Source organism: Grampus griseus (genome assembly GCF_964374135.1).
Source record: "Grampus griseus genome assembly, chromosome: 2".
NCBI lineage: Eukaryota > Metazoa > Chordata > Mammalia > Artiodactyla > Delphinidae > Grampus > Grampus griseus.
Genome location: NC_139018.1, coordinates 86,091,405 through 86,119,355, shown reverse-complemented (window position 1 = coordinate 86,119,355; position 27,951 = coordinate 86,091,405). Strand labels below are relative to the sequence as shown.

Genomic DNA, 27,951 nt, shown 5'->3' with positions numbered 1-27,951 from the left:
TGAAAATGTAGCTTTTGTATAATATATACAGAAGATAAAGCAGAGAGGCAACATACAGCCTTGGGTCCTTAGAGACCTTAAGTAGGTGAGCCTGTGTTATTCTTTTCTATATGGCTATTTGAGTTATAAACTGTATAGGCTAACAAATGGAGGAATTACATTGTATATGAGTCACTTTGGAATATGTTCTCATTTATATTTTATATGGGTTTTCTAAAATGCAGGAGTTCATGTTACTTGCAATAAAATAATGAAATTTTACTTGTAAGCCTAAATTCAGGAGGAGCTAGGAATTGTTACAACTTTCTCATCTTGGGTGCTAATAATTTTTTGGTTGACAAAGTTTGCATGTGAATATTAAAGTTTACATAGCAAAAAAAATTTTAATTACATTCTCTGCTTAGTTATGCCTACAATCTAAAGAAGACTAATGTTCACCAGCTAAAGTTTGAAACTTAGACCTATAATTAATTTAATTTAAATTAACAAGTATTGTTCTCAGGTTTTTCAGTTGAACATTCTCTAAGGGGAATCTCTGTGTTTCTGTCACCTGATAACAAAACAAAATATAGTAATTTCCCTATTTTAGGAAGAGAGAGAGCAGGCATAACATTTTCATTGTTTCACAGATTCTATAAATAATCTGCTTCTTTTTTGCTCTCTGATTTTCCTTAAGCAGTGAGTGGGAGCAGAGGACAGGTAGATGGGAGAATGATAATTGGGAAAAAGATGTTGGCGTAAGTGACGAGTGTATTCTGATGACTAGTATCAATGTGATGTCAGGTTCCAAAAAGATCTGACCTTTGCAGTTTCTGTCTCTTGCTTTCCTCACAATGCTCTGCTGCAGTCTTCATTTTGAGAAAAATTACTCTACGTTGTTTGTTTTAATTTTTATTTTATTTATTTATGTGGTTGCGCCGGGTCTTAGTTGCGGCATGAGGGCTCCATAGTTGCGGCATGTGAACTCTTAGTTGTAGCATTCATGTGGGATCTAGTTCCCTGACCAGGGATCAAACCTGGACCCTCTGCATTGGGAGCACAGTCTTAACCACTGCGCCACCAGGGAAGTCCCCTCTACTTTGAATCTGAATGTTCTTGTGAACTGATGGTTAATTTTACAGTTTGGAATTCTGAATATGACTTTAATTACTGTTCTTTTAGAATTTTAAATTCTTTATGAAACAACCAGTGTAGTTAACAACAACAAACCTCCTCCAACAGCAAGCATACCAGTACTTAGTGTGACTGCTTCCCTAGTGTTAGCAAAGGTCAAATAACAGTATGTCTCCAACTTTATATATTCTGAGACAAGACCAAAGTAAATATATTTTATAATCAAAGTGTTAAATGATGCTGTTTTCCAAAGCCACTTTCACTGTGAATGTCTGTGTTTGTGAATCCTTAAACATCATAGTTTCTTGCCAGAGAACATTATCTTAACAAGTTGCATATGGCCAGCACATTACCAGTAACCTGCTAGTGCTCACTCTGAATGCATGTGCAGACCTAGAGAGGAGAGCTGTTTGCTCTCTACCGGGAATCTTTTATGCATGTCTCAGGTTGAATAAAGGCTGACACTTGCTTTTGGAAAGCTTTATGGTGTTTTGGGAAATTACATCCAAGTTTATACTTAGTATTTATGTATGTCTGTCTTACCTACTGGCTTTTAAATCCTGGGGGTACAGACATGTCTTATTTTGTTTTTTTTATTACATACTACCCTGGCACTGTGCCTGGCACCTAAATTTTCAACAAATGTTAGGAAGATTGAATTGCATCTTACTTTGCCTAATAATCTCCTACTCAGGAAATATAAGAAAAATCAGCTCTCATGAGTGCATAAATTCTGTTTTCTCTCTGTTAAACTAAAGGTGAAGATGTTAGAATTATAGTCAAGATTAAAGCAGATATCTTATTATGAATACAGTCAGCCCTCAATATCTGCAGGGGATTGGTTCCAGGACCCCTGGGGACCATGGGTTCTCAAGTCCCTTATATAAAATGACATAATATTTGTATATAACTTATGCACATTCTTTCGCATTCTTTAAGTAATCTCTACATTACTTATAATACCTAATATAGTGTAAATGCTATGTAAATAGTTGCTGGTAAGTTTTGCTTTTTGGAACTTCCTGGATTTTTTAATATTTTTGACCTAGTTGGTTGAATTCTCAGATATAGAACCTGTGGATTGTTTTTGTTATTAAATTTTGAAAGAGTATATCAACTATAAGAGACGAGTGCTGGGCCATGAATCTTCTCTGGTGATAAAATTGTATAGAACTATACACACACAAGTACATGTAAAACTGGTGAAATTTGATAAACTGTCTGGGTTGTAGCAATGTAATTTTCCTGTTTTTGACATTGTACTCTAGTTATTTAAGATGTTACTGTTGAGGCAAACTGGGTAAAGGAGACTTCTTTGCACTATTTTTACAATTTCCTATGAATCTATAATTATTTCAAATTAAAAGTTAAAAAAAGTGCTGGGTCAACATTTTCAGAAATGTAGATAGTGATTAAAACATTCGATCTTATTGTTGCCACCTTATAATTTAAATAAATCCTCTTAAAGTGTTTTGAGAAAGGGAGATATTTCTGAGGGGTGCCTAGGAAAATCTTATCAACCTTGAATTCCACCACAGGACTCCTCCTGTAGGTGACACTGTTACTAGTTAATGGGAAACTAAGATAGCAGCATGAGATTAGATAAAGAAGAACCCTTGGTACCTTTACACATTATTATCACAGTAATGATACACAGCGTTGTCACAATAACACCTGGGTAGTAGTATTATCCCTCTCTTACAAAAACTTAATTTAGACATGTTGCCTGGGAAAACTAGTGGTGCTAGAGGTGGTATCTGAACCCATTTCTGACTCATTCAAAAAGGCCCAAGCTCTTTTTAGTTTACCAACATGCTTCCTTAGAGAGGTGGCCACAAACACAGCAGGCACTGTTAAGTAAATACTAACATGAGTGGCTAATAAAATTTCAGGGAAAGAACTAAAAAGTTACATGAAAAATTATCAGAAATTATTGTCAGTAACTAATAGGATCACATGATCCTGACATAAGAACAAAAAAAGGTATCTTTATTAGAGTGTCAGATTATGTTAAGCATCATTTAGCAAATTGAGAAGACTAATGAAACCCATAAATATACACACCATTGGTGAGCCTGAAACTAAAATGTGTATATCAGCCAGTTCACACACTGACACAGCATTGCTAAAATCAGAGGATATGAGTGAGGCAATCCAAAGCCAACTAAATGTCATTAATCTTGTTAATATACTTTCCAGGTTTAGGAATGGGACTATTTATACAGAGATTACATCAAAATTTAGCAGGCTTGCCTCTTGCTTTGGGGGACTTAGAGCCGTTTTAGGATCCCCTGACTCTAATAATGACAAAGTTAAAATTTTCGGAAGGCATAGATAGGCTGCTTGTGAAGCAAACAAACAAGAGGTTGAGCTAGAGTAACAAGGGGGAACATCCCATAAAATAAAATGTGAGGGAAGGTCTCTCTCGCTTAAGCTGCCCTTTCAGCTGAGCCCTAAAAAATGGGACTGTATTGGCCATGTGGAGAGCAAAGACAAGAGAAAGAAGGTTACAAGCAAAAGGAAGAACATGAGCATAGGCTCTGATGTGAGAAAGGAACGGAAAGAAGACAAGTGGCTAGAATGTAGCAAATGAGGGGAGAAAGTGGTTTGAGACAAGATTGGAAAGTAAGGCAGAGGCCAAGGTGATACAGGGCCTTGTCAGCCTTGTTAAGGAGTTTGATTTTATTCTAGTGCAACAGGAAGCCTTGGAGTCTAATAAACAGGAGCATGGTGATCCAATTTGTGTTTGAAGCGGATTACTTTTGTAGTTGTGTGTGTTCAGATGAGGCAGAGAATTAGAGACTACTTAGGAAGGTATTGAGAGAGGCTGAGCTATGCCTTAGAAAGAGAGAAATGTTTTAAAAACCAGTGTGTTAACACCACAAAGGTTTATTTTTTGCTCACAAAACAGTGTAGTTAAGTTGGGCTCTCTCCTGGGCAACTCTCAAGTGGTATCTTGAACATCCAGGCTCCACCCATATTCTGACACTGCTGTCTTTAATCCATGGCCTTTACAGTCATCAGGAAAGGGAAGAGCAAGTATGGATGATGGTTTAGGGGTTTCAGACCAGGCCTGGAAGTGATCTAAACACTTGGGCATATACCCCTGTGACCAGAACCCATTCACATTGGCTCAATTCTAACTGCAAGGGAGGCTGAGAGATAGCATCTTCCTAGGCAAGGAATGATGATTGTCTTGACTTGGATATAAGCAGTGGAGATGGAGAGAAGTGGATGAATTCTTGCTTTCCCTCTTTTAATTATCTCCTTTCATTCTCAGTTGTACTTATGTGTTCCATAAGTACCCCTCAGTGCAGTCAAATTGGACTCCTAGCACTTCTTCCAGCTTGTCCTGCCTGGTATGCCTGTGTTTCATAACGCTGCTTGTCTTATGAAATTGAAGGCCCGACTCAGATGCCAGAGTCTCCTCTGATTCCTTTCAGACAGGAGTGATTTCTTATGCTAAACTTTTATAGTGGTACTTTGTTTTCTCTCTTTACTAGATAAATTCCATTAGAGCCAGTACCTTGCACATTTATCTCAGTTTTCTCAAGAAGTTAGCACAATGATAGGCATTTAATAAAAGTTTGCCAAATTGAATGAAATCTGCTTAATCTGATGATGGCTTCTGTTAAATGCAAACTCTCTGAAGACAGAACTGTTTTGTTCACTCTTGCACTCCTAGCACCCAGCGTAGTAGGCATTCAGTGTATGTCTGAGTCAATGAATGGGTATTTGATATAACTATATAGAATACAGTAGAGTCACAGAACATCCATGTTTACTTGACTCACTTAAATTCAACTGCATATGCAGGAGATGGAACAATTTTAACGTGTCTGTGATTCTGCTTGCCCTTTGGCTCAGCCATGCCCTGTGTGCCTTTGTGAATCTGTTGTTCCCTCAGTCTTTTTCTCATTCACAGCAATCAGGCTGCACTGACTATGATTCTAATGTTTAAAAGGACAGTAATTTGGGGGGTACAATATAACCCCTAAATGTAGGTAGCTTCATTCACATGAATCTGAAGAAATAGAAGTCTCTCCCAATGCTGGAGAAAAAAATCTAGCTATTTTGCATCTAGTACAACTACTATCCTGTACTTTATTTATGGGCATCTTAAGAAGCTTTCAAGGATAATTTCAACTTTATACTGTTTTTGCCTTGCCTGGTATATGGTCAGACCACTCAAGATGGCTGTTCTCTTGCTCTCTGTACATCCCGTGCTCGACCAGTCCCTGCTTCATCTACACCCTGCTCACATGGATGGCCTTGCCCCCTGGCCCAGCTTGTGATTCTAGTTCTTAGGCCAGAACAGCTCCACCTGCTAGTTTATTAAAGGGAAACATCAGCCCTTGTGATGGTCATTAATCTGAGGGGCTGTGAGGGACGTGCCCCATTTGCTGGTTTCTCTGGTAACTGATGAGCCAAGCTGACATCAATTTCCCCTATCAGTGGTAGCCTCCTTCTTCCCCTAGTAGTGAAGATTGCTGCCATGACCTGCCTGCTGTCTGCCATGCACCGGTGGGTGTTGCTCCAGGACCCGTTTGCTGCGGACATGTAAGGTTCCCTTTCCAATAAACCACTGATGTCTCTGTCACTGTCTCTTGGCTCTTTCTTCAGTCCTGAGGCTTGGCAAATACAGGGCTTGCAGGCCTGTGGGGTGCAGCTCAACACCTGCTGACTGGCTGTAACTCTAACATGGTGGAAATGGCACTTAAAAGAGCTGTTTCAGTTGGTGCTTTGCTACACACCATTTGTATGGCCTTTCTAAACCTGTTTTCTTTTCTGTGAAATGGTGAAAATGCCTACCCCACAGTGTTGTTAAGATTTTAATGAGGTAATTGTGAGAATGTTTTGTAAATTGTAAAGCATCATGTAAATGAAAGTGGTTTTACAGGTACCTCAGCGACACACTGCGTTTGCTTATAATTATCGCATTTTTCTTCATTCTTGTATTGTACTCAACGTTACTTCTATGTTAATAGAACTTCTATTTCCTTTATGATGCTTTGTCCTGTTATGGCAAAAAGGAAATGTTGCTTACCTTTTTCATTGAGCTTTTTAGGAGGCATCGAGAAGCTTAGACATTGCTAGTTTACCTTGTGGGCTGATGAGCACCTGGAAGAAATGACATTGGTATCAGGCAGCACAGTGGCTGAGCAACCATGCTGTCTCACACTGCCTCAGGTCCCCTGGGGTAGCCGACCAAGAGGCACTCCTGAGTCATCCTAGTATCTTAGAGCTGGTGAAAACAGCCTAAAACTCTGAAGTTTCTTCAACTAATTCTCTTTATTTGATCTTTCTTTTTTTGGTTCTGTTCTCCAAAGGATGCGTGCAATGTAATTTTTTTTCCCCTCTACCAATGCTGCTAAAAAACCCCCAGAAGAGGAGAGAAATCTAGAGCCTGTGCATTTCTTTTCCTCTATTGCATCTACTTATCACTGAAGTGAGGCAGTTTCTTTTGCCGTAAATAGTCTATCTTTGGATCAGCAAAGCCAGCATTGTCATTGTGCTCTGCTGGTTAAGTGCTTTATTGATCCATTAATTTACCATTTATTAACTGAGAAGGAATCAGGCTTCTCAGTCCTCAATATCACATTACAAATAGTTCTTGTTTTTCAAAGACTGGACTTTGCCTGCATTTTCTTTGAAAGGGCAAACTGGGATTTCATGTGGAGATAAATATGATAAAGCTATTGATTGCATTTGTGTTAAGGATAAGAGGAGGGGTGCTTCCCTAAGGCATTATGTCTATGTCAGATGAATGATTGCTATAAAGAATAAGGGTATTGCCCTAGCCACTCAAGCCTGGGAAACCTGCTGAGCTCCCAGGTCAGGTCCCCTGCCCTCCAAAGAACCCTCCAGGCCACGTGGGTCCTGGGGGCATAGGAGGGAGGCCCTCCTGGGGAAGAACAGGAGAGGCAGGCGGGAGGGGCCCTCCAGGACCGGAGGAGCAGGAGTGGGAGAGGAGCAGAGGGCGTTTGCCTCACCCACTAGGGCCCACAAAGCCTGCTGGGCTCCCAGGCCGGGTCTCACACCCTCTGAGACCAGAGGCACGCCTGGACCCCTTCTGTTCCATTGAGCCTAAGCCCCACACCCCCCAGGGCCTTTTCCAGCCCTGTGGGTCCTAAGCATAGGCCCCACCCACTGCCCAAACTCCACCCCTCCCTAGGCCCTGCCCACCACAGCTAAGGCTTTTTCCACCTTTTTTTTTAAGTTATTGTGGTTCTGTTTTACCTTCCGGTTGTTGTTTCATCTATATTTTTATTTTTTTATAGTCTTTCTAACAAATCTGTTAGTTTCCTAGTCTAATTTTACTTTTTACTCTGTTTTTTTTTTGTTTGTTTTTTTTTTTGCCACCCCGTGCGGCTTGTGGGATCTTGGTTCATGAGCTGGGGGCCATCAAGCCAAAGCTCCTGTGGTGGGAGCTCCGAGTCCAAACCACTGGACTAACAGAGAACCTCAAACCCCAAGGACTGTTCATCGGAGGTCTCCCGGTGGTCCTCATCTCGGCACCGAGACCCAGGTCTACCCAACAGCCTACAAACTCCACTGTTGGAAGCCTCAGGCCAAACAACCAGTAGGAGAGGAACACAATCCCAACCATCAAAAAAAAAAAAAAAAAAGAGAGAGACAGCAAAAAAACATCACAGATGAAGGAGCAGGTAAAAACCTACAAGACCAAATAAATGAAGAGGAAATAGGCAATCTACCTGAAAAACAATTCGGAGTAATGATAGTAAAGATGATCCAGAATCTTGGAAATAGAATGGAGGCATGGACTGAGAAAATACAAGAAATGTTTAACAAAGATCTAGAAGAACTAAAGAACAAACAAACAGTGATGAACAGCACAATAACTTGAGATGAAAAATACACTAGAAGGAGTCAATAACAGAATAACTGTGGCAGAAGAAAGAATAAGTGAGCTGGAAGACAAAGTGGTGGAAATAACTGCTGAGGAACAGAATAAAGAAAAAAGAATGAAAAGAATTGAAGACAATCACAGAGACCTCTGGGAGAACACTAAACACACCAACAGTCCAATTCTGTTCACACCAGAAGAACAGAAAAAGAAAGGGTCTGAGAAATGTTTGAAGAGATTATAGTGGAAAATTTCCCTAACATGGGAAAGGAAATAGTCACCCAAGTCCAGGAAACACAGAGAATAAACCCCAGGAGAAACACACCAAGATAGATATTAATCAAAATAACAAAAATTAAATTCAAAGAAAAAATATTAAAACCAGCAAAGGGAAAAATAAAAAGTAACATACAAAGGAATCCCCGTAAGATTATCAGCTGATTTTTCAGCAGAAACTCTGCAGGCCAGGAGGGAGTGGCAGGATATACTTAAAGTCATGAAAGAGAAAAACCTACAATCAAGATTACTCTAGGGGCTTCCGTAGTGGCGCAGTTGTTGAGAGTCCGCCTGCCGATGCAGGGGACACGGGTTCGTGCCCCGGTCCGGGAAGATCCCACATGCCATGGAGCGGCTGGGCCCATGAGCCATGGCCGCTGAGCCTGCGCGTCCGGAGCCTGTGCTCTGCAACGGGAGAGGCCACAACAGTGAGAGGCCCGCGTACCGCAAAAAAAAAAAGATTACCCAGCAAGGATCTCATTCAGATTCGACAGAGAAATCAAAAGCTTTTCAGACAAGCAAAAGCTAAGAGAATTCACCACCACCAAACGAGCTTTACAGCAAATGCTAAAGAAACTTCTCTAGGCAGGAAACACAAGGGAAGAAAAAGACCCACAAAAACACACCAAAACAATTAAGAAAATGGTAAAGGAGCATACATATTGATAATAACCTTGAATGTAAATGGATTAAATGCCCCAATCAAAACACACAGACTGGCTGAATGGATACAAAAACAAGACCCATATATATGCAGTCTACAGGAGACCCACTTCAAACCTAGGGACACGTACAGACTGAAAGTGAAGGGATGGAAAAAGATACTGCATGCAAATGGAAATCAAAAGAAAGCTGGAGTAGCAATACTCATATCAGATAAAATAGACTTTAAAATAAAGACTGTTATAAGAGATAAGGAAGGACACTACATAATGATCAAGGGATCAATCCAATAAGAAGATATAACAATTATAAATGTTTATGCACCCAACATAGGAGCACCTCAGTACATAAGGCAAATGCTAACAACCATGAAAGGGGAAATCGACAGTAGCACAATAATAGTAGGGGACTTTTAACACCCCACTTAAACCAATGGACAGATCATCCAAACAGAAAATAAATAAGGAAACAAAGCTTTAAATGACACAACAGACCAGATAGATTTAATTGATATTTATAGAACATTCTACCCGAAAGTGGCAGAATACAGTTTCTTCTCAAGTGCACACGGATCATTCTCCAGGATAGATCACATCTTGGGTCACAAATCAAGCCTTGGAACATTTAAGAAAACTGAAATTGTATCAAGCATCTTTTCTGACCACAACACTATGAGATTGGAAATCAATTACAGGAAAAAAACTGTAAAAGACATGAATACATGGAGGCTAAACAGTGCACTACTGAATAACCAAGAGATCACTGAAGAAATCAAAGAAGAAATAAAAAAATACATAGAAACAAATGACAATGAAAACACAACGACCCAAAACCTATGGGATGCAGCAAAAGCAGTTCTAAGAAGGAAGTTTATAGCAATTCAATCTCACCTCAAGAAACAAGAAAAATCTCAAATAAACAATCTAACCCTACACCTAAAGCAACTAGAGAAAGAAGAACAAAGAAAACCCAGAGTCAGTAGAAGGAAAGAAATCATAAAGATCAGAGCAGAAATAAATGAAATAGAAACAAAGAAAACAATAGTAAATATCAATAAAACTAAAAGCTGGTTCTTTGAGAAGATAAACAAAATTGATAAACCATTAGCCAGACTTATCAAGAAAAAGAGGGAGAGGACTCAAGTCAATAAAATTAGAAATGAAAAAGGAGAAGTTACAACAGACACTGCAGAAATACAAAATATCCTAGGAGACTACTACAAGCAACTCGATGCCAATAAAATGGACAACCTGGAAAAAATGGACAAATTTGGGAAAGGTACAATTTTCTAAGACTGAACCAGGAAGAATTAGAAAATATAAACAGACCTATCACAAGTAATGAAATTGAAACTGTAGTTAGAAATCTTCCAGCAAACAAAAGTCCAGGACCAGATGGCTTCAGAGGCGAATTCTATCAAATATTTAGAGAAGAGCTAAAACCAATCCTTTTCAGACTCTTCCAAAAAATTGCAAAGGGAGGACCACTCCCAAATTCATTCTACGAGGGCACCATCACCCTGGTACCAAAATCAGAAAAAGATATCACAAAAAAAGAAAATTATAGACCAATATCACCAATGAACATAGATGCAAAAATCCTGAACAAAATACTAGCAAAAAACATAATAAAAGGATCATATACCATGACCAAGTGGGATTTATCCCAGGGATGGCACAGATTCTTCAATATACACAAATCGATTAATGTGATACACCATATTAACAGATTAAGGAGTAGAAACCATATGATCATCTCAAAGGTGCAGAAAAAGCTTTTGACAAAATTCAACGCTGATTTATGATAAAAACTCTCCAGAAAGTGGGCATAGAGGGAACCTACCTCAACATAATAAAGGCCATATATGACAAACCCACATCAAACATCATACTACATGGTGAAAAACTGAAAGTATTTCCACTAAGATCAGGAACAGGACAAGGATGTCCACTCTTGCCACTCTTACTTAACACAGTTTTGGAAGTCTTAGCCACGGCAATCAGAGAAGAAAAAGAAATAAAAGGAATACAAATTAGAAAAGAAGAAGTAAAACTGTCACTGTTTGCAGATGACATGATACTATACATAGAAAATCCTAAAGATGCCACCAGAAAACTACTAGAACTACTAAAACTAGTAGAACCAAATCAATGAATTTGGTAAGGATACAAAATTAATACACAGAAATCTGTGGCATTTCTATACACTAATAATGAAAGATCAGAAAGAGAAATTAAGGAAACAATCCCATTTACCATTGCAACAAAAAGAATAAAATACCTAGGAATAAACCTACCTAAGGAGGTGAAGACTTGTACTCAGAAAACTATAAAACACTGATGAAAGAAATCAAAGATGACATAAACAGATGGAGAAACAGACCATGTTCTTGGATTGGAAGAATCAATACTGTGAAAATGACTATGCTACCCAAAGCAATCTACAGATTCAGTGCAACCTCTATCAAACTATGAATGGCATTCTTCACAGAACAAGAACAAAAAGTTTTACAATTCGTATGGAAACACAAAAGCCCCCAAATAGCCAAAGCAATTTTGAGAAAGAAAAACACAGCTGGAGTAATCAGGCTCCCAAATTCAAACTATACTGCAAAGCTACAGTCATCAAGACAGTATGGTACTGGCACAAAAACAGAAATATAGATCAATGGTACAGGATAGAAAGCCCAGAGATAAACCCACACACCTATGGTCAACTAATCTATAACAAAGGAGCCACGAACATACAGTGGAGAAAAGACAGCCTCTTCAATAAGTGGTGCTGGGAAAACTGGACAGCTACCTGTAGAAGAATGAACTTAGAACACTCCCTAACACCATACACAAAAATAAACTCCAAATGGACTAAAGACCTAAATGTAAGACCAGACACTATAAAACTCTTAGAGGAAAACACAGGAAAAACACTCTTTGACATAAACCACAGCAAGATCTTTTTTGATCCACCTCTTAGAGTAATAAAACTAAAAACAAAAATAAACAGATGGACCTAATTAAATTTAAAAGCTTTTGCACAGCAAAGGGAACCATAAACAAGACGAAAAGACAACCCTCAGAATTGGAGAAAATATTTGCAAACAAATCAAGGGACAAAGAATTAATCTCCAAAATATACGAACAGCTCATAGAGCTCAATATCAAAAAAGCAAACTATTAAAATATGGACGGCGTTGGCCAAAGTAGGTCACATGGCCAAGCCCAGTCAGTGTAGGAGAGCAGTATCAAAAAAAAAAAAATGGGCAGAAGACCTAAATAGACATTTCACCAAAGAAGACATACAGATGGCCAAGAGGCACATGAAAAGATGCTCAACATCACTAATTATTAGAGAAATACAAATCAAAACTACAATGAGATATCACCTCACACCGGTCAGAATGGCCATTATCAAAAAATCTAGAAACGATAAATGCTAGAGAGGATGTGGTGAAAAGGGAACCCTCCTGCACTGTTGGTGGGAATGTAAATTGATACAACCACTATGGAGAACAGTATGGAGGTTCCTTAAAAAACTAAAAATAGAACTACCATATGACCCAGCAATCCCACTACTGGGCATATACCCTGAGAAAACCATAATTCAAAAAGAGATGTGTACCACAGTGTTCATTGTGGCACTGTTTACAATAACCAGGACATGGAAGCAACCTAAATGTCCCATTGACAAATGAATGGATAAAGAAGATGTGGCACATATATACAATGGAGTATTACTCAGCCATAAAAAGAAACAAAATTGAGCTATTTGTAGTGGTGTGGATGGACCTGTCATACAGAGTGAAGTGAGTCAGAAAAAGAAAAACAAATACCGTATGCTAACGCATATGCATGGAATCTAACAACAAAAAAAAAAGGTACTAATGAACCCAGTGGCAGAGCAGGAATAAAGGTGTAGACATAGAGAATGGACTTGAGGACACAGAGGTGAGGGGGAAGCTGGGGTGAAGTGAGAGTAGCATTGACATATATACACTACCAAATGTAAAATAGATAGCTAGTGGGAAGCAGCCGCATAGCACAGGGAGATCAGCTTGGGGCTTTGCAATGACCTAGAGGGGTGGGATAGGGAGGGCGGGAGGGAGGCTCGAGGGAAGGGATATGGGGATATATGTATGCATGTAGCTGATTCGCTTTGTTGTACAACAAACTAACAGCATTGTGAAGCAATTGTACTCTAATAAAGATGTATTTAAAAAAAAAAGAATAAGGATGTTCCAGGTGGTGGGATTATTGCATCACACATTTTTGGGACTACACATGCTTATGTATACAATTAATTTATTTTAGATAACGCATTTTTGTTAATTTTTTTCTTGTTATTAAAATACATATCATAATACAAGTTTGGAAATTACAGAAAATAGAAAGTCTGAATAATTCAGAATCTCATTACCCAGACATAGTACCTGATTTTTATGTACGTTTTTGTGTCTTGAATGTTTTAGAAAAAGCATTTTATTATATATCCCATTAGAATTAAGATTAAGAAAAACTACCTCTTATTCGTAAGTGCAATCAGAAGGGAAATTGACACAAATAATCAACAACAGTAGCCACATAAAAAGTAGTATTGCATTGTTATCTGTCCAGATCTTCCTCAGGTCCTCCCTCCTCTTTTCTTCCCCCGCCCCCGCGACATCCCCCCCACCAGTCTCCTTCCCCCAACCTCCTCCCTTTCTCTACTTCCGTTCAAGGAAGATTCACCTTCCTGATGATGTTATGCTTCTAGTGTTTCTCACACTATTTCAGCAATTTCTCCTATTGCAGCAAAGTATGAGCATGTTCTCAAGAGGTCTGGGAACAGTCTTAAAGTGTCAGCCATAAGTCCCCAATTTCTTTGTATTCTCTTGATTTATCGTAAAGGTTCCTGTGAATTTTGCTTTCTAACTTCTTTGTGTTCATTGTATTATAAAATATTATATTAAATGTCTAACTCTGAGTAAAATTCTCCAGGAAGCTGTGCCACATTTATCAAATGACTTTAAACTCTCTCTGGCATATGGCTGCATCCCCTGAGGGTGCACATTACCCTAATTTGAGAAACCTGGGCTCTTTAGATAAGTTTGTATTTTCTAAGAATACATTATTAAATAGAAGAATTAAAGGAGTCATATATATACTAGATTTCCAGTGATTCTCAGTGGAGAGATATGGATCATGTCTTCCTAGAGGGAAGTGTCAGAATCATCTGGAAGCTTTTTTCAGATTTTGCTCTGCTTCCTTTTCAGTTTGAGAATTACTGCACAGTGAGCTCCTGTTCTGATTGGAAAGTGAAAGTGTTTTAATCCTCAGTAGTATTGGGCTATAAAAAAGGATGAGGACCACAAGTTTTATTTATTTATTTACACATACATACATATATGTGTATATGTATATTTGATTTATAAGGTTAATGATTTATATTCTGAAATCAATTTGAATGAGTAACTGAATTGAGTTTTCCAGTCTTATTATTTATTTTAGCCAAATGTGATATGATGAATTCAGTTACCAAAAAAAAAAGGCCTTGAGTTGTCTTATTTCTGCTATCCCAGTCTGTTGAAGTTTAGGATTTAGAGCAACCGTGGTCCTGAATTAGAAAATTATTCTGCTACATTAGAAATGTTTTGCTCTTTAAGGTATCTGCAGAGCTCTAATCATCTGACCATTTGTTCCCAGTAGGGTGCCTTCAGTGCTTCAGTGCTTTAAGCTTTCCTTCTATTTCTTTTGTTATGTGCCCTCCATCCTTCTGCCTCCTGCTGCTGGTCTCAAGTTATCAGCATCATAGTAACAAACTGTTTCTTATTTTTGGACCAATGGCATATGCTTCATTTTCTAAGACATACAATACCATGATAAATGTAAGAAAAGAATTCCATCATCTGACAATAAAAACTGTTTAGGACCATGCCTATTGCCACGCAGTACAGGCAGAGCATTTAGCAGTAGCTGTCTGAGTACTCACACAACAGAGCAGATGCTGCCTTGTGGATAGGGACTCCACCTTTCAGGAAAGAAACATGTCACTCTGTGGGAACCTATGAGAACCTCAATTTCCAGAGTTAGAAAGAGGTCCAAGGTCTGCTGTTTCAGTTCTCAGGTGCAGGGTTTCAATCCTCATGTGCAGGGTTTCAGTCCATCTTCCTTTCATCCTTTGTGTTTTCTAAAGCCCTCTACCTCTGACAATTTGGGAAGATCTAAGCTGTAACATCGATAACTTATGTCAACAAAAATAGGACCAAAATAAAAATTCCAAGGTTTTATAACTATGCCTTTCCCAATTCCTGTTAGCTTTTTAGTTTCCTTTTCTACATCTATTATTTTTGAGGGGGGGGACTTAAACAAAAGGTAGGTTCATGTGAATCTTTCAGCAAGTATTAGTACAAATAAACATTTATTCTCGAACTTTTTAGAGTACTATTTAAGGGTTCTGCACCCACAATTCCAATATTTTTTTCCCACACCACCAAGCAATTCTCTGACGCCAGCTGGATTCCTAAAATTTAACTCAATTCTGACACCATCTACCCAGAGATAAATAGCATCAGATTTCACAGGTTAAGGACTCATTCCCACAAGACTACCTTCCACTTTAGATACCAATTACAAGTCCTAGTTGTCATGTGTACTTCTGACTGACTGGCTATAAATTGGAGGTTGCCATGACCCCGTCCTTGGGTTTGATTAACTTGCTAGAGTGGCTCATAGGCCTTGGGAAGCCAGTTTTCCCCCTAGATTACCAGTTAATTACAAAGGATATAACTCAAGCAGCCAGATGGAAGAACTGCATGTAACAAGGTATGAGGAAAGGGTGTGGAGCTTCCATGCCCTCTCCAAGGGCACCACTCTCAGTACCTCCACATGTTCACCAACCTGGAAGGTCTCTGAAGCCCATCCTTTTGGGTTTTTATGGAGGCTTCATTATATAGGAATGATTGATTAAATCATTGACCACTGGTAATTGATTCAACCTCCAACCTCTCTTCCCTCCCCTGGAGGCCAGGGGTGTGGGACTGAAAGTTCCAACCCTCTAATCACATGGTTGGTTCCTCTGGTGACCAGCCTCCATCCTTAGGTGCTTTCCAAAAGTCACCTTATTAACATAAACCCAGTTGTGGTAGAAAGGGGTTTGTTATGAATAACAAGACACCCATTTCACCTTTATGGCTCTGAAGTGATTTCAGGAACGGAGGAGTAGAGATCAAATACTATAACAAAAAATGCTCCCACTGCTCTTATCTCTCAGAAAATTTCAAGGGTTTTGGGAGCTGTGAGTCAGGAACTGTGGACAAAGACCAAATATATATGAGAAATGTATTTTTGATCCTCTAAATGACCAAATATTTATTTCATATAAATCACAATATGGCATTCTTAGACATAAGGCATTGGTTAGATACAGTGATGAGCAAGATCAGACATGTACCAGCCTCGTGGAGCTTACAGTCTGGGTGAAATCAAATAATCAAAAATAACTATAAGCTTATAATTGATAGCAGTTGACCATCTCCTTGTTGAGGTGGTTTCTTCACTTGGTATCTAGAACACCACACACCTGTTTCCTACCTCACTGGCCACTCCTTGTTTTGTTTTGTTTTTCTGCTGAGTCCATCTCTTCTTTCCATCTAAATGTTGGAGTGCCCTAAGCCTTAGCCCTTGTTACCCACTCTCCTTAGATGATATCATCTAGTCATATGGCTTTAAATAATACCCGTTAATATCAATATGCTGATGACTCTCAAATTTGTATCTATATTCGCTATTCCTCCCTAAACACCGTAAAACTTTCAATATCCCAATCCTCACATTCACTGCTTTCACATTCCATCTCAGTAAATGGCACCACCATTTACCCAGTGGCTTGGGACAGAAATATAAATTACTCTTTTATTCTTTCTTTACTTTCACAGCTTTCATCTAATCTCTCAGTAAGTTCTGTTGGCTCCACAAATTATGTCCAAATCCTACCACTTCTTATCACCTCCACTGTTACCATGCTGGCTCAGTTGACAGTAGCCTGCTAAATGGTCATCTCTTCCTAGCACCCTCATCCCCCTCCTATTTATGGCATCTGTTCTCCACTTCTTAGCCAGAGTAATCTCTTTAAAGCTTAAAACAGACCTTTGTAAAAAATCCTCCAGTGAAGAAGTGCTGATTTCAGGTCTGGGGCAGGAAATGTACAAAATGAATCTCTGAGGATAGGATACTAACAGAGTAAGAGAAATGATGAGATATTAATCCAATTTTAATCATAAAATTGACAATGTTGCATACTGTCAAACATAAAGGAAGGTCTTTATGAGATTTTTCTCAATATTACATTAGACTTTTGGAATTTAAAGACAAAAATGGAATAATATATAATATAAATAAAATAATAGAGCAGATTTCTTTTTGATAATTCATGTGCACACACACACACAGTTTAAGAATTTTTCAAACCCACAAAAAAATTCTAAGGCAGCACAATGAACTTTTATATGCCTCTTAACCTAGATATACCACCTGTTAACCCGGTCACTTATTTAAGTTGAACCATATATGCCCCTTTTTGACACACACAAAAAAGTGATCACATGGTTGAAACTGAATGCACACATACACGTACAATACACATTTCCTTTTGCCAAACCATCAGAAAGTAGGTTTTAAGTATGACACTTCATTATTTATCTTCCAAGAAAAAATACATTATCCTACATAACTAAAAACCAGTATCTCAACTGAGAAAAATCAATATTAATTGAATATCATCATCCATATATAATCCTTATTCAAATTCCCCTATTTGTATCATCAGGCTTTTAAAAAAAGTCATACTACTAAACTAATTTAAGAGTCTGAGGTGCTGTCTCTTATAGAATAAGTGATTATGTTTACTGTTGGCTTACTCTAGTTTTTTCCTTTCGTGGTTTAGCTTCTTGCATCCGTGTTTGACAACAGCATCAAGACCTTTGGAGTAATTGAGAGTGACCCTTTCGACTGGGAGAAGACTGGAACTGATGGCTCCCTCACCACCACCACTACTTCTACCACTCCTCAGCTGCACACCCGCTTGACCCCTGCGGCAATCGGGTATGTCCTAAACAGGTGGTTCATCAGTGTCTTTCCTAGATGTGTTGTATCAATATTAGCAGAAATGTCTTTTATGCCATCCAGGTTCCCTCAGATGACCAAATGCTAAGACATAGGGATGGCTATGGGTTTCCTTGAATTAACATTGCTCTTATATATGCCTTTGTTTGGATTTACTTTTCTTAGAAAGTACTTAAAGATTATACCGTGAAATGGCAGCTTAGAGCTTGTGTTACTCGTTAATGTCAGATGTACAGTAGGTTTTCTCCAAAATGAGAAGGGGCATTTGTTGCATTTACTACTAAAGAATAGATGGGACCCCGGAACAAGAACAAGCCACAATTATTTCTGACTACACTGTGCTTAAGTTTAGTGGGAACAAAACGTGTAGCTACTCCTCTTATGAAAGTGATTAATTTTCAAGGTGTATTAGGAAGAGGTTAGTGTATTTCCATCTTCTTGGGGGGTTTTTTGTTTGTTTTTTGATTTTTTTTCCTGTATATACATTAAATACAGTTGCTTTTGTTTGTTGTTTTTCTATTTCGGGGGGGTTGTCTTTTTTTCTGACCCCCCCTTTTTTTACCTGCTCTAGTTGGTTTAAAAGAAAAAGTAAATAGGGAAAAATCATCATACAATGAGCTAATTGGAACACTTTATCACTAATCCATTGCTTTGTTTTTACATTGAGATGAGATCACTAGAGCTTATTGAATCAGAAAAGCTTACATGGACTCATATAACTGGAGATGATATCCCTGATTAGTTAGTCTAAGAATTCTTAAATGTGAGACCTTGACTAGCTATAGTAGAATCACCACAGATGTTTGTTTAAAATACCCATTTGTAGGACTCACCCCAGACCTACTGAATCAGAATGTCTAGGGGTATGGCACAGAAGTCCATATGCATCAGATGTTTCTCATGCTTATCTTAGTTTGGGACTCGCTGCACTATTCCAGCCACCCCATTTTACAAATGAGGAAATAATTCTAACTCTGAGTGAATCATCCAACTTTAGCTAAAGATTAGTGACAGAGCTGGAGCCTATGTAGAAATTTTGATTCTTGCTTAAATGCTTTTGTCCTCCTTCTCCTTTGATTGTTGTTAGAAATAAATCTCACATTTGCAAAAATCCAGGTGATAGCACTTCAGGGTAGCTGAAGTCAATGAATAGATTTTAAGTTCCCATATCCCAAAGTTTTTTCCTAAAATAAGATAGAATAATAAGAAAGGAAAAATAAAACTATATAAAAGCTATGTCCTCAGCATAATTTGAAGACAAAGGATGCCCAAATCAAACTAACTGTAAGTCAAAAGAGAAAAAAACAAAACCCCAAGGCCTTATGTAATATCTCTTATGCTCCTGCCTCACCCAGTCCTGCCACGAAGCTTACTGAAGGCAGATCAATAAAAACTGTGGGAAGAGGAAAGTTAGCCCTGGGACTTAAGGTTGATTTAAAACGAACATCAGAAAGACTAAATCCATCCGAAGAATGAAAATACTAAAAAGTATACAGGTAGATCAGATAATAAACTACAGGGAGATAAAAATATTCATGATTCAAAACATGTAGCTTCTGAGGAAGAAAAAAGACAAAAAGGGAGAAATACCCTTTGTCAGTTGAATGGTGAAGGAAAAAAGCACATATCTGTTTGGGTCCAATCAGGAGAGAGAAACTACGTAGTAATTTGAACAGGGAAAGATGATACAAAGAATTATTACCTATAACACAAAATTGGAATAATGTGGGATTGAAAAAGTAGAGAGAACCGTAAAGAATACAAGAATAGCAAATATAAAGTGCAGCTCCTACTCCTAGGGCTGAATTAAAGCATCCAAGGAAAAGCTCCCTCAGTCCCCACCCCAGGGCTGAGTACTGACCTTGTTGGTGAGTGTATGTCCTCACTCATTGGATGGCAGGGAAGTTGCTCTAACGCCATACTGGTAGAATTTGCTGAAATATCTGCCCTCTGGAACTTGATGGAAATCTGCCCTCCGGAGTGCCAGAGAAAACGATTTACTGGAAGTGTCTTACTAGAGACACTCTGCTACAAAACTTATGGGTAGTAGGCATTGCTCTGGGAAGATATTGGTTGCTGCTGTCTGTGTACTGCAGGAGACAGGCACGGGGAAAGCCACACATGCTGGAGAAGCTTGACAAGCTGCACAGTGGAACCCAAAGCAAAACCCTTTCCTCCCGCAGGATCTCTCCAGTGCCCTCTACTGACAAAACTCCCATGCCAGCTGGCAAAGGAAAAGAGTTAAAGGGCACAGATCCACTTTCACAGAATAGGCAATAAGGATGAATTTGGAGCTGAAAGGCAATAAATGAATAATTACAGAGGGGAAAAAGGAGAAATAAAATTTAATTACCTATAAGAAAAGAGAACTATAAAATCAGAAGATGCACAATATCTCCTCTGACCAAATAAAAATCCACTAAAGTGTTTGGACTTTGCTATACTGACAGAGGAGGGCACCAGTTAATCTGTGAATCCTGTAAAACATTCCAATGCCACAAAAATGAACAAGAAAAATATTTTAAATATCCATAAAGTGTTATTTCAAAAACTCAAGAAAATCTAATACATATTTACTAAGGAAGTTTCCTGTCAGGAATAAACAACTATGAAGAAGAAAATTATAAGACAGAACCCCAAATGGAACTGAATACGTTCATGCATTGAAGATATGGATAACCACCTTGGATCAGAAATTTGAAAACTAAGAAATAGAGTGAGTGTGGTGTGGGGAGGGAGAGAAGAAAGAAAAGGAAAAGATGGAGGAAACAATGAAATGATAGTTCGTTGAACTCAGGAAAGAAATGGAAGAAAAAGATATCTCACAATTGAATAAATCACAAGGTGCGCAAAGGACAGTAGACGCAAATGAAAGTTTAATAAAGGGCATTGAATAAGGTCAGGGGGAAAAAAGCCCCAAGAGAATGAAAATAAAGAAATCATGTAAAAGGGCTAGAGAGAAAGTAGTGCCAATGGAAGGCGGAGAAGGAATAGCATTCATATTGTTAGAGTCCCTGAAGAAGAAAAACAAAACAATAACAATTAAAACTGAGAAACTCAATAGCAAAAGGTTAAATAAGGAAACGGGACTAAGAGCATTTAAAAAGGTAAATGTCCAAAGGTGACCATTAGAACAAAAAGGCAAACCTTCTAAAATAAAGATTCTTAAAAGTTTATAAATTAAAGTACAAAGAATACTCATCTTGTAGAGAAAGAAATATAGCAAATATGACAAAATACCCATAATTATAAAATACTATGACAGAGTTAATACCAAACATATCAGTCATAGCAATAAATATGAATGGGGACATCTATTAAAAGAAAAAGATTTTTAGTTTGGTTTATATAGCTGTATACATATGCTGTATACAAGAGATATACCTAAAAAAACATGTTTCAGAAAGGGATGGACAAAGATAAACCAGAAAAATGGAAACAGTCAGAAGAGAATAACAATCCTGATATCAGACAATGTAGAATTCAAGCCAAAATAAAGCTTTAAAAGTTATAGAGATGGAAGGGTACTTTTTAATGTTAAGTGTCACAGTTCACAAGTGGGACATAGTATTTATTAATATTTAGTCACCAGAATCACAACAGTCATCTTTAGGAAGCAACAACTATGAGAGATTAAAGGAGACAAAGAAACACACTAGTAATTGGAGATTTTAATATACAACTCAGTTCAAGACTGAATTCAAGTGAACAAAGAATAAGAAATAGAAGACAAACAACACAATCAATAAAGTAGATCTTAGGCATGTTTTTCAATATCTACACCCTGATGATAGAGGTTACACCTTCTGCTCAAGTACCCCTGGGACATTCACAAAAATTGATCAGTTATCAGGTCACCAAGAAAACATATAAGTTGTTTCTTAAAGCAGAAATATTACACTGTCTGATCACACTGTAATAGAACTAGAAATTGCTAACAAAAACAAAAATGTCAAAGGCCCTTCCACCTGGAAACTTAAAAACCTCCAATTAAACTACTCTTGGGTGAAAGGGAAAATACAAAGTGAAGCTATAGGAAAAATAATGATAATTAAAACACTACACGTCAGAATCTGTGGTATAGGGACTTCCCTGGTGGCGCAGTGGTTAAGAATCCATCTGCCATTGCAGGGGATATGGGCTTGATCCCTGGTCCGGGTAGATCCCACATGTCACGGAGCAACCAAGCCCGTGCGCCACAACTGTCGAGCCTGCACTCTAGAGCCCGCGAGCCACAACTACTGAGCCCATGTGCCACAACTACTGAAGTCCATGCACCTAGAGCCGGTGCTCAGCAACAAAAGAAGCCACCGCAGTGAGAAGCCCGTGCACTGCTACAAAGAGTAGCCCCCACTCGCCACAACTAGTAACCCCCATTGCACCACGCACAGCAATGAACACCCAACACAGCCAAAAATAAATAAATTAATTAATTATTTTAAAAAGTTCTTAAAAAAAAAAAGAATCTGTGGTATACATTTAAAGCCAAGATAAGAGGAAAATCGATGGCATTGAATAAGGAGATATATAATGTCAAGATGTCTTATTACTGATTATATTAATGTTGGTAATCTGGTTAAGGTGGTGTTAGGTTTTCCACTTTATATAAAGTTACTATTTTTCCCTTTGTAAGTAATAATTATCTTGTGAGAAGATACTTTGAGACTATTCGAATGAACTTGTTTTTTCATACATTTGCCTACTAATTTTAGCATTCATCTTGCCTGCAAAGTATTAGGCCCACGAGCCTACCATTTACTATCTGAGCCTTTAGAAAAAGTTTGCTGACCTCTGAGTTATCTCTTTTTGCAGATGATATGGTAGAATACCTGGAAAGCCCTAGAGAATCAGTGTTAAAGAGAAAAAATGATAATTTATGTCCTACAACTCTTAGTTCTTAATAGAGGGAGAAAGTAAGTTCAGGAAAAGGTAAGAGGATGCTTTAGATCAGGAGTCAGCAAGCCTTACCGTTCACTAAGAGCCAGATAACTATTTGTGGGCTCTGCTGTCTGTCACCACTACTGCTGCCACTGTAGTGCTAAAGCAGACATAGGCAGTATGTAAATGAATGAGCATGCATGTGTGTCATACACAGTATTTACAAAAATAGGTAAACAGGCCAGATTTGGCTCACAGGCCCTAACTTGCCGACCCCTACCTTAGATTATGGGGACGGGCATATGAAAAGGGTGTCCAATCTTATTACTTCTCTTGACATCTGTCCAGTTCTTCCATATATCTTTTAATTTTTTCCCTTAGTCTGCTTCTGTAATTTATACCTTGCCTGCAAACACAGGCCATGTGCTAATAATACTCTCACATATATCTTTCTTATCATACTTATTCCTGAACATAATATAATTGTCTTGGGCAAGAATGCTTTCTTTCCATATCTCAAACTCCAGATTTGGATCAGAGTTACAGGAGAAGGAAGAAAATAATAATTAAGCAAGGAATAAAACTGGTGGAATAAATGCTGAGAGGAACCTGAGTCATGTGGGAGGTAGCCTGTGTGGAGAAGATGGAAACATTCCTTGAAGTGTGTGCTCTTACACTGAAGCACACGATATAAGGGGAAAACTAGGATAGAGTAAAAATAGAGGCAGTTTCATAGGTGGAGGTGTGGTTTGTTTCCTGAGAGGTGGAAGGAGGAAATGCCAAGGAATTGGGGTAGTTGGAAAGAAGCAGAATCGTAGCTAGGCTAGGGAAAAAAGGATTTGGAAGAACATTGAGTGATTAAAATGGGGGAAAAAATGTGGAGCTAGTAGGTTGAGCTTCCTGAATTCAAATATTCCTCCTTTGCCATTCCCTTTTCTCAGGAATAGAGGGAATTCTTTCAGTAAACATTTGGATTACCACATAGCACATGTAGGTTAGTGTCCATTATAATTCCTTATGTCAATAAACAAATTATATTGAACTTATATCTGAAAAATATATCTATTAAGTAGTCTATTTCTGAACTTTAATTACTTTTATAATAAATCCTTTCATTTGAACTATTTTGGGTCAAACTACCTTTCCACTGTATCCCAGTGTCAGAACTACAGGGAGTACTTTACAAGGCTGTACGGTTTTTCCCTGGGAGCCATTATCAGTGCTTTTCCAGTTTAACATTGAGAGTGGTGGTAATGAAGGTCATCACATCAGGTGGAACAAGTCCCTGAAAAATCATGTTCTTTTTTTTTTAAATTTAATTTAATTTAATTTTTTTATGCAGCAGGTTCTAAATCATGACATATTTATGACACCTGGGCCAGGGTGTAACCATTGCCCTTAGAGTGGTACACTGAGAAGTTGTCTATTTTCCCACTCATAATAATTGTATGTGTCAGTATAATCTACCGAAGGCGTTTTTTTCTGCTTTTAGACAGTGCAGATAACACTAAGAAAAGGTTTCACTGTGTGCTGAATGTTGTGTTCAGTCAGCAATATTTTTTTTAAAAATACCAACAACTAGTATGTAGAGTAGAACATACTAGTTACAGAACATTAGAGCCAGCAGGGGCCTGATCACTTAGTGAGCGATAGCTGAGAACTAGAAAAGCCCCTCATGGGCCAGAAGTCTAAGGGAGAGGTGACCAACTATGTAAATAGGACATGAAATTGCTTTGAAAGAACATATAGACAAGTGCCAATTAATATTTTCTATTTGTTGATAATCAGTTCATACAGGACCATATGAACTGTATAACTGCAGAATTTCTAGTTTCCCCTAGAGGGCAAGAATTTCCTTTCTTCTTTTTATGTCCCTAGGGCCTTACATGTAGTAGGTACTTAGTAAAAAGTCTGTAAATGAAAAAGCAAATGCATATTGCACACTAGTTAAAAAATAAAACAAAACTGATTGATCTGATACCTGCTTATATCATTATGACACTTAACATTTTTCTGTTTATAGTTTTTGTTATTCTCTAAGAAAAATGGGTAAAGAATAGAAAATATTAAAATTCACAAAGAATCCTTGCAAAATAAATGAAAGATTTCTAACTTTTAAAGTGATTGTTAAATTAGGGAGTTATATCAGAATTTGTATTTTTAAATCAGCTTGAAAATTCTGTTGATCAAAATGCAGTTTTAAAACTAGATAGCTAGTGGGAAGCAGCCACATAGCACAGAGAGATCAGCTCGGTGCTTTGTGACCACCTAGAGAGGTGGGATAGGGAGGGTGGGAGGGAGACGCAAGAGAGAGGAGATATGGGGATATATGTATATGTATAACTGATTCACCTTGTTATAAAGCAGAAACTAACACACCATTGTAAAACAATTATACTCCAATAAAGATGTTAAAAAAATAAAATAAAAAACAAAACAAAAATGCAGTTTTAGGGACTTCCCTGGTGGTCTAGTAGTTAAGACCGTGCTCCCAGTGCAGGGGGCACGGGTTCAGTCCCAGGTTGGGGAACTAAGATCCCGCATGCCACACAGTGCGGCCCCCAAAAAATGCATTTTTAGTTTGTAGAATTGGCATGCCCTAAGTTTCTGAGGTTTTTTGTTTTGTTTTACTTTCTTAATTATGTATAGACTTCATCATTTAAATCCAGAAACAAAATGTAGGATAGTCCCATAGTAATTTGTTTTTTTTTTGTTTTTTTTTTTTTTGCGATACGCGGGCCTCCCGCTGTTGTGGCCTCTCCCCCTTGCGGAGCACAAGCTCCGGACGCACAGGCTCAGCGGCCATGGCTCATGGGCCGAGCCGCTCCGCAGCATGTGGGATCTTCCTGGACCGGGGCACGAACCCGTGTCCCCTGCATTAGCAGGTGGACTCTCAACCACTGCGCCACCAGGGAAGCCTCCATAGTAATTTTTGATTCTGGTGTTTTTAAGTTCTGCCTTATTTTCATTCCTCATTTTCAGAATTGCCAATGCCACTCCCATCCCAGGAGACTTGCTTCGAGAAAATACAGATGAGGTGTTTCAAGATGAACAGCTTAGTGATGGAGAGAATGGCATCCCTGTTGGTGTGTCACCAGATAAATTGCCTGGATCTCTGGGACACCCTCGTCCCCAGGAGAAGGATGTCTGGGAAGAGATGGATACCAACAGGAATAAGATAAAGCTTGGGATTTGTAAGGTGTGTATTTCTTGCATAGGAAGTGATATCTCTCAATGTCTTATTATTTTTCTCCTACTGGTGTAGCAAAGTATCATGATTCTCAATTTTGAATGAGAAGTAGAACATTGTATTGCTAGTTATTTATATATTTGTAATTGCAATATTTTTGTCTAATTTTGCTCGTAATGCTCAGGCATGGACACCAAAAATTAATCTTCATCTTGTATTTTGTGGAAAAGATGAAGGTAGTTTTAAAAAAATAATCAGACACGGAGTCTAAAAGAAGAGACATCTACAGAACAGAAGTTAATGGTCCTTCCAAGTAGAAGGACCTTCCTTCCATAGTGTAGACCAATGGAGCTGAGTGTTCATTCTGAAAACTATCTCAAATGGAGGCAGGGAAACGAGGGTTAGAAGTGGAAAGCATAAAACTTGTCATGAGCTGACAAAGTGGATGTTGAATAACGTGATTTTTTCTTCATTAGGATTGTAAACAGGTCCACTTGTAAGTATGGGGAGAAATATAGACTTCTGAATTAAATGATTTCATTAGTCTTTGGGTAGATTATCCCCAAATTTCTCTTTGATCTTACTGTTTCCTGTCATTTCCATTTTCATGGAAGATGATGATTAATGGGATGGAGGGGCAATGAATTACAAATCAGTTAGTTTTTGGTACTTCCTGTATTTTTATAATTATTTAGTTGGGAAGGAGGTTAAATTTATAGGTGTAAAATGAGACTCCCGGCTCAAATGTGTTAACATGATTGATAGAAACTTGGCTAGTCCTGCTTTGTGAATGGGAAATGTATCTTGAAAAGAATCTTCTGTGACAACGTCTGAGGAGCTTGGCCTATCTTTGGACAATATATACTATATTTTTAAACTATATAATTTTTAAAAATTAACAGTATATACTTTCAGTAATGGGAGTCATTTGCAGGAACATTCTCTGCATAGATGTGATATGCTGCCCTGTGGTCTGGTTGTTGGTTAGCACTATCTGGACTAGTAGTAATCAGGAATAAGTAGTGAAAAGTAGTCAGGAAGTCAGTGTCAGATTTTTGTAATGTCACCTCTGGCTGCCTTTATAGTAAACACCAGGAGCAAACTGTTCTTAGTAAAAATTCTCTAGTGACATTCTCAGTTGTCAGCCCATATGGGTGTTTGTGTATGTGACAGAGTGAAGTGGCACTTGACATAGGTCTTAATTACTTTAGTTTTCTTTCACGTTATCACTATTTAATCTACATTTAATTCTTTTCTATTTTTTAATTTCTTCCTTTTAAAAAATTATGTAAATTAGATTATTAGTGGTATTCTTTTATACAAGTAATGTTTATATGGAATTTTCATAGATGTTTACCATTTCCTTGCAATTTTGGAAGTCCCCGACTCAATCGTTTTTCTTCCTGAAATATTCCCTTTAGAAGTTTCTTTGGTTGAGGTCTTCTGATAGAGGACTCTTTCAATTTTTACCTAGCTGTAAATGTATTTATTTCAGCCTTATTCTTTTTTTTTTTTTTTTTTTTTTTTTTTGTGGTACGCGGGCCTCTCACTGTTGTGGCCTCTCCCGTTACGGAGCACAGGCTCCGACGCGCAGGCTCAGCGGCCATGGCTCACAGGCCCAACTGCTCCGCGGCATGTGGGATCTTCCCAGACCGGGACACGAACCTGTGTCCCCTGCATCGGCAGGCGGACCTCAACCACTGCGCCACCAGGGAAGCCCCCAGCCTTATTCTTTAAAAATAGTTTCTGCTGCCTTCAAAGTTTTTGATTGACAGTTATTTTTCTTCTGTCTTCAGTTATTAGTGTTCAGAAGTCTACTGTTTTTTCTTTCTTTCTTTTGGTAGATGACCATTCCCCCAGCTACTTTT

At 38.2% G+C, this 27,951-nt stretch overlaps 1 protein-coding gene across 1 annotated transcript in view; it reads left to right on the top strand.

Annotated features, from left to right (window-relative positions):
* TTBK2 (tau tubulin kinase 2) overlaps positions 1-27,951 on the top strand; it is a 104,909-nt gene that overhangs the window by 58,554 nt on the left and 18,404 nt on the right. Inside the window, exons 9-10 of the mRNA XM_082646874.1 lie at positions 17,837-17,994; positions 25,876-26,092. Coding sequence (XP_082503000.1) covers positions 17,837-17,994; positions 25,876-26,092 — 375 coding nt within the window. The remainder of the gene's footprint in view (positions 1-17,836; positions 17,995-25,875; positions 26,093-27,951) is intronic.